Source organism: Penaeus vannamei, chromosome 33, assembly GCF_042767895.1.
Source record: "Penaeus vannamei isolate JL-2024 chromosome 33, ASM4276789v1, whole genome shotgun sequence".
NCBI classification, from domain to species: domain Eukaryota; kingdom Metazoa; phylum Arthropoda; class Malacostraca; order Decapoda; family Penaeidae; genus Penaeus; species Penaeus vannamei.
The window spans coordinates 10438097-10445596 of NC_091581.1; the positions used below are offsets into that span (position 1 = coordinate 10438097).

Consider the following 7500-nt stretch of genomic DNA (forward strand, 5'->3'; position numbering starts at 1 on the left):
ATTGAAATTGATATTCTTGTAGAGGACAAATAAATTGCAGACATCAGTACAAGAAATAATATGCAAACATGAATGGTAATGCCACAAATAAAAGAGAAACATCAGAAAGGGATGCCTACAGCCTATGTCCACATGGTGCTCCCAAGTTTCAGCTCTATTTTGCTGTGCACTCCCAGTGTGACAGATTGTAGAGTCTGTTACAAATAATCAAATAATATGAGTGATTAAAAATAAAAAGTAACATGGTGTTACTTATTGTTTTTGTTTACGAGACAGAGTTATAGATTACCTGGAGAGATAATATGCTGTCTGCTCAAAGAGAACAGTCTGTTATCATGATACAAGACAATAATTGTCAAATGTAGACCTTGGAAAATGAAAAAACAAATAACACATGTAGAAATAGAAATCATAACTTTGCAAAAAAAGTGATCATAACATTGCAAAAGGGAGGCAAGGAGTTTTGATGAATGTTCATGTAAGATGGGCTTGCATGCCATGCACCCAGGAGAGTTGCTGCTCAAGTGTCTATTACACAGGTTTTGGTGTATGCGCTGGTCATGATACACCTGGATTCAAAAGTCAGAAGAAAAAGAATGAAATCAGAAATGTACTCATGTAACCAGCAAATAAGCTAATGAATTTAAATTTAGTGTTATGAGTGTGTTTCTCAGACATTATAATAGAAAGATTTAATAGGAGTATTACAATAACAGTAAATGTCAGTATCACTAATTAAAAGTTGTAGTAAAAGATTGTCCTTCAAGATCTGTGTCTGTTTTATTTGCTTACTAGTACTCTTAGTTCTCTAAAAAGGTCTCAAGTATGAGAGATTCATAAAATGTTGTACATATTTTTACTTGCATTTTTATATAGTTTGAGATAGATGAGAATCAAGCATCATTTATTAAAACAGTTTTGCATGGCCCTTTCTTTGTTTTACCATCTTTATTTCATAATAATTTTTCTCATCAACAGAACTTTCAGGATGGAGAGGTAAAGTTTACCAGACAAAGATCACTGTATGCTGTATTGAGATCAGATCTCATTGCGTCATAATTGCCACATCTGCATTTAAGATATGATTTGAATGTAGCTTTATTAAGCGTGATTTAATACAGGACTGCCAATTGCTTTTTGTTGAAGTATGACTTGATTTAGATTTTTTTAAATGTATTATCAAACTGCTTGATAGTCTCCATATGCAGTAGGACCTTAACTTTAGCAACTTTGATGGACTGGAAAAAATTATAATATAGATACCTCAATACAGTATTAGGGGGAAGAAAAACTCACTAGTAACTAATTTTGAGTAGTCTGTGCTACATGCATAGCCTAGGTCTTGCAGTCAAGATCAGACTGAGGTAGAAATGATGATATTTATGTTAGATTTTGTTTTAACCCTTTACCGGGCACACATCTTCATTACCTCATATACATACATGTATTTAAGTGATCATATATGGTCACTTGCCCGTTAAAGGGTTAAATTCTCCACCACCAAATTTTGTACATCATCCCATATTAATGCTTCTTTTGTGGATCATCAAAGGGCAGTTATTGAGTGATATTGCTTTAGGGTGAGAGAAAAGTACCCCAAAAAGTATGAACGTATGTTGTTGTAAGTGAATGGAATTTTATTATATCAGATGAATGACATTTGAATATGAATTGTTAGCATATGATGGCTAAGCCTAGCTCAACAGTAGGATTGCTAAACCTGATAGCACTAATCAAAAGAATACTGAAGTTGTGGCCCACTGAACATTTTATGAGACTGTTGAATATACATTTATTATATGTTTTAAAGATGAAATGCACTGTAGCAAGCCATTGAACTGATAAGTATGTAATGCTAGAGAGAGGATTAGTAATTATTTATGAGTAATTACCCCTCTCTCCCTCTGTTTTTATCTCCTTTCACTCACTCATTCTTCCTCCCACTCCCAATGTTTTTATTGCCTTCCCTCTTTCTCCCACTCCCTTCTTCTTTTTCCCTCTCACTCCCACAATGTTCCTGTCCCTTCCCCCCCCCCCCCCTTCTCTCTCTCTCTCTCTCTCTCTCTCTCTCTCTCTCTCTCTCTCTCTCTCTCTCTCTCTCTCTCTCTCTCTCTCTCTCTCTCTCTCTTTCTCTCTCTCTCTCTTTCTCTCTCTCTCTCTTTCTCTCTCTCTCTCTCTCTCTCTCTCTCTCTCTCTCTCTCTCTCTCTCTCTCTCTCTCTCTCTCTCTCTCTCTCTCTCTCTCTCTCTCTCTCTCTCTCTCTCTCTCTCTCTCTCTCTCTCACTCTCTCTCTCTCTTTTTTTGCTATTTTACTTCAAAACCCTGGCCTACTACTACTACTCTATGGTCTTATAGGTTTTGGAAGAAATATCATAATCTGTGCATTTACTTAAAAGATTGGAAGGCATCTTCGAATACTTCCTTTTGTGGGTCAGTTTTCCTGAGGATTCTAAACCTTTTTACTTTCTTAATTTATACATTCTTGACTTCCCTTCTAGGGAGTGGAATTTAAATATTTTTACTATCATTAGATTATGCTTTATTCCATATACACAAAGATTAGAGAACATTTGGTAGCAACATGAAACATACAAGAATATTTCATTTTTATTACGATTAGAAAATATCACATTATGTGTCATCATTAGTTTATAAACATTTACAGCACATCAAGGATGGATTGGTTGTTTGGCCGTAAGATGACTCCTGAGGAGATGCTCAGGAAGAATCAGCGAGCCTTAAACAAAGCCATGCGTGATTTGGACCGAGAAAGAGCAAAGATGGAGCAGCAGGAGAAGAAGATCATTGCGGATATAAAAAAATATGCAAAGATGGGGCAGATGGTGAGATCATTTGAATTTGTGGTATTTCTTTCAGTTTTTATTTTTTCAATTTTTTTTTATTGCTTTGATCATTGTCATTGATATGAGTATTGAATTACTGTTTGCTGTAAATGAAAAATATGAATGATCAAATAGATTTAGATAATTGTTAAGCCTTTGAAAATACATACATACAAGCAATGGGATAAAGGATTTATAGTGGAAAATACTTTGTTTTATCTTAGCTATTTATCAGTTAAGTGCTTTTTTGTATAAAAAGAATTGATTTAATTTAACAGCAACTTAGGACTATTACTTAAAAAAAAAAATAAAATAAATAAAAAAAATAAAAAATCTGTTGTAGGATGCAGTTAAAGTGATGGCAAAAGATTTGGTGCGGACACGTCGCTACACCAAGAAGTTCATCATGATGAAAGCTCAGATTCAAGCAGTTTCACTCAAGATCACTTCCCTGAAGAGTCAGAATGCTATGGCAGGAGCTATGAAGGGAGTTACCAAGGCCATGATGAGCATGAACAAGTGAGCTATTTATTTGTGGAACTTTGTTTTGGCATTACTGATTACTGTCTTTTTTCAGTTTGGTTAAGAAAGGAGTTATTCTATGGAATTCAGTTCTTAGCTTTTGTGGATTTCGGTGTGCTTGTATACTTATTATTTTCTTCTTTTCATGCTTAAGAGATTAGAATTTATGAAAAGGACTAATGTTCACATTCTTTGAAAAATATTCAAGAATTTAGCTATACATAATCTGTTTTCTCTTATGGTGAAGTCTTGCAGTAAAAAGGTGATGTTGTTTTTGAACACCTTATGAAGCTAATATACTATATGTTGTTTCAGGCAACTGAAGCTTCCACAGATCCAGCAGATTATGCAAGAATTTGAAAAACAGACAGAGATTATGGACATGAAGGAAGAGATGATGAATGATGTGATAGATGATGCCATGGGTGATGAAGATGATGAAGAGGAAACGTAAGTTTATGCTTTTTAGTGTTTATTTTCTAATGTTATTTTTTCTGTTTGTATCTGTGTGCTTTCAGCATTATTGACAAGATGCAATGTACACAATCTATTTTCATGCTGAAGAAATGTCCCCTTTATAAGTATTAACTTTTTTCTGTATTTGTGATGAATTTTATATCTTGCCATTTGAGCAAGTAAAATTTGTTTATTTTGTTTGAGCTCCAGTAATTCCTGGAACAGACCAGGATGCACTTTGCTGTAAATGTAAAATCGTATGAGGCGTAGCAGTAAAGGGAAGAGTGTTACAAAAAGGATTATTTGAGTCTAGGCAAGCCGTCATGGAGACGAGTGCAGCTGCAGTAGAGTATGAGATGCAATTATTTTCAATAGGCAGTCTAAGTGTTGTAATCTTTGTTGAATGGATTTGTAAGTAATTGCTGTTCCACTTTGGGAATGCCATTTCTCATTAATGCAGATGGGATGAATGGCAAAAGGTAAATTTTATATAAGTAGCTAATGTGACGTGTTTTTTCATTGTAATATATTGGCAAATTATTTCTCAAATGCAAATTATTAATATCCTCCCCCCCCCCCTGCAGAGATGCTGTTGTATCCCAAGTTCTGGATGAACTAGGACTTCAAATGACAGAAGGTCTGAGTGACCTCCCATCAGCAGCCGGTACCATTGGGAATCCAACTCCTGCCAACAAGCAGTCTGTTGCAGTAGCAGATGCAGCTGATGATGATATTCAGGCCAGACTGGACAACCTTAGGAGAGAGTAATGCTTGAGCTCCAGACGAATGAGAGAGAAATTTATTATTTTTGCTAAGTCTTCACTGAAGCTAAAAAAAAGTATGGTAATTAGTCAGGCTAATCCTATGAATTCTAGTGTTTGTTGTTAGTTTCTTAGGAAATTTTAAGTTTAAGCCTTCAGTGAATCCCAGTAATTTGAACTTTATTTTAGTGGTGTAAAGAAAGGAATCCAAAATTGCGAATGAAAAATAACCCAAAAGATTTTAAGTGTCCATAAAATCTTGGGGTTAGACTTTAGGAAAGAAGGAATTTGTTCATTTTGTAATATGATAATGTCATCTGTCACAAATATTTAACTTGTAACTAATTTTAAGCAGCAGTATTACCTAGGTAACTGTCTTCATCTTTAAATATAATAAATTGGTAACTATGAATAAAGAGAACTTATTAAAATAAATGAATTGTGCATTATATAATACACTTGCAGCCTCAGTGTAATAACTTTGATGTAGGACCAGGAGTGCAGAAGTTTGAGAGTGACAGTACTGATTTTCCATATTTAGATGTTAGCTTGTTATAGGAAGTAAAGTATTTCCAAGGTGCCTCATACTTAGGCAGCACTTTTAAGTAACAAATCATAATTTTCAGCTATATATAAAACTTAAAATCTAGTTTTAATATATGCACCTGTCTTTTTATCCCCTTTTTTCTAATATATAAAGTATCAGAGCATCTAGATACTGACAGACTTGAAAAAGGAAGAAAAAAAGACCTCATAATTCTTGTAAAACGTGCTAGCCAAAAGAAATTGTACTTACTTTTTACAGATTTTGTTTGTTTATGCCACCTGTTTTGTTTGTAACTTGTATACTTAAAAAGGAAAGTATCAGTAGTTTTATATTTTGATTTCCAAGGTTAGTCTGATGACTATTACATACTAGAAAATTATATTAGCATAAGTGTAGGTTTTATAATGCATGAGTGAATTAGCAAATAGAATATAGCAGTGGCTCTCTTGGCCAAGCTACCAATAAAATCTGGTTCAAAGGTCAAAGTTCTGGTTGTAATTTTTTGAAAGGACTAGGTCAAGTGGAAACACTGAAGAATATATATGCTTTAAATGTTAATACCTAAAGAAAAAAATGAATGATGTGATTGTTTGTACATTTTTTTCAGATTTAGTTGTTATCACAGATCAATAAATTTTGAAGATTTTATTATGAAGCCATTATTAATTTCTTTTTGACTTCAAACAAATACTGAGATCAAATGTCCAGAAGTAAAAAGACAACATGATAAATTGAACAATGAAGGTAATATAGCCTTCAAACTTAGTAATTCTCAACTCTAAAGGACTGACATATACTAGGAATGGATCAGTAGATTTCCGAAACTGTGATCTTCAGTGTTCTCTAAGCAGACTGTAAATGTGATTTTTCTATTTTGAGGATTTGGGTATACATTACCCATTACAGTTACCTCATTTGAATGGCAATCTTTAAACTTTTAATAAATTTTCAATTGTAATGCAAGAGAAATATATAGAAATATTGGAAATATATGGTTGAAATATGGTAGATATTCTTTTGTATTTTTTGTTTTGAAATCTTATTTTTGCTCTTGAAAGATCATCTTGCTTTCAGATGAATTCAATTGAGAATACAAGGCAAAGCTTTACAACAGTATATACTACTTGAGCCTGTGCTTTACCTACCATATAACCCCCGAAAGATTTTCAATGTTATGTTACACCAACACACCCATCAGTACCACCAATGCCACCTCACTCTACTCCTAAAAATTTCTTAAATCCCAGGTCTCTAGGGTTATGTATCTAATTCAGGGAAACTGTTCTAGGAGCTCAAAACATTGACCAGCAACATCAGAAAATAATATTTTATTGAAAAATATTACATTTCTTTTTATTTATAGAGAACTATTGTTCTAATCATGCATTAATAATAAGAAACACTAATGACTGCATTACACAAGTCTATATTTAGCTGTCAACATTACATATAGGATATGTCCTGACTTCAGCAAATTGTTCCGGATGCAACACCTCATTTTGTGGAACAAGGATGCTTGAACTTTTACCCACTTCTTAGATAGGTACAGGAATTTAGCAGTCTGATAGAATGGTTAAGTGACTTTGTAATTTATGGGGCAAACTATGATGATTTAGAATTAACCTTTCAAATATTAAGAGAGAAGAGGCATAATCCTACAGGTTACTGAACCCAAAACATCTGCAATAATTGCAAAGTTGATATTCTATGTTTTCAATTATCAAACAAACTCAACTTATTTTTCTTTACTTGTAAAAATGGTCTTCTAACATCCTAAATAGTTTTCATGTATTAAAAATTACAAGTAATTGGCCATGTAATTTGGAATAAGTGTAAGCATAACATTTTGCACAACTTTAGCAATATATTGGCACTGTTCTTCAGTCTTCTGCCAGAAAAGGTCTGCATCCAAGTCTGGGTAGCCCTCTAAAGCACCTTTCTGAAGCTGGTCCACCATCACCTGTAGTAACAGCTTCATTCCAGACCCTGGAATGACCAATTTGAGTTGATAACTCATTAATTTACAAGGATATCTCCTAGATGTCAGGTGTTTAAATGAAAACACACACGCATGCACACTTGCACGCACGCACACATGCAAGCATGCACACACACACACGAGATTTAGAGATAAAGAGGATAGAAGTAGGATTATGGGAGAAGGGGACATTCAGACGGGTAAACCCTTAGCATCAGTGGCCAAGTAATGAAGGAGGGGGGGGAGCTAGATTATGTGGGGATTACAAGGTAACTGTAAATCCAAACCTACATAATATCAACATACTCTGCCCAACATCCAAGATATGATCAACATTCAGTGTGATGAATGAAGAAAGAATTATGAATGAGAGTGAATATCTTCACAGTGCAAA

General features: G+C 34.1%; 2 protein-coding genes across 6 annotated transcripts in view; one reads left to right on the forward strand and one right to left on the reverse strand.

Moving 5' to 3' along the window:
- Positions 1-5776, forward strand: part of Vps2 (vacuolar protein sorting 2) — a 7141-nt gene extending 1365 nt beyond the window's left edge. For 2 of the 3 annotated variants that reach the window (XM_027369570.2, XM_027369578.2), the window contains exons 2-5: positions 2665-2842; positions 3186-3361; positions 3680-3814; positions 4405-5776. In XM_027369570.2, coding sequence (XP_027225371.1) covers positions 2675-2842; positions 3186-3361; positions 3680-3814; positions 4405-4588 — 663 coding nt within the window. In that variant the 5' untranslated portion in view covers positions 2665-2674 and the 3' untranslated portion in view covers positions 4589-5776. Of the gene's footprint in view, positions 1-978; positions 997-2664; positions 2843-3185; positions 3362-3679; positions 3815-4404 lie in introns of those variants that run through there. The other variant, XM_070145364.1, reaches the window with a different exon arrangement.
- Positions 5777-6441: 665 nt separating this feature from the next.
- The window catches only part of LOC113817480 (uncharacterized), a 6921-nt gene continuing 5862 nt past the window's right edge, over positions 6442-7500 (reverse strand). For all 3 annotated transcript variants that reach the window (XM_027369559.2, XM_027369551.2, XM_070145363.1), the window contains one exon: positions 6442-7114. In XM_027369559.2, coding sequence (XP_027225360.2) covers positions 6927-7114 — 188 coding nt within the window. In that variant the 3' untranslated portion in view covers positions 6442-6926. The remainder of the gene's footprint in view (positions 7115-7500) is intronic.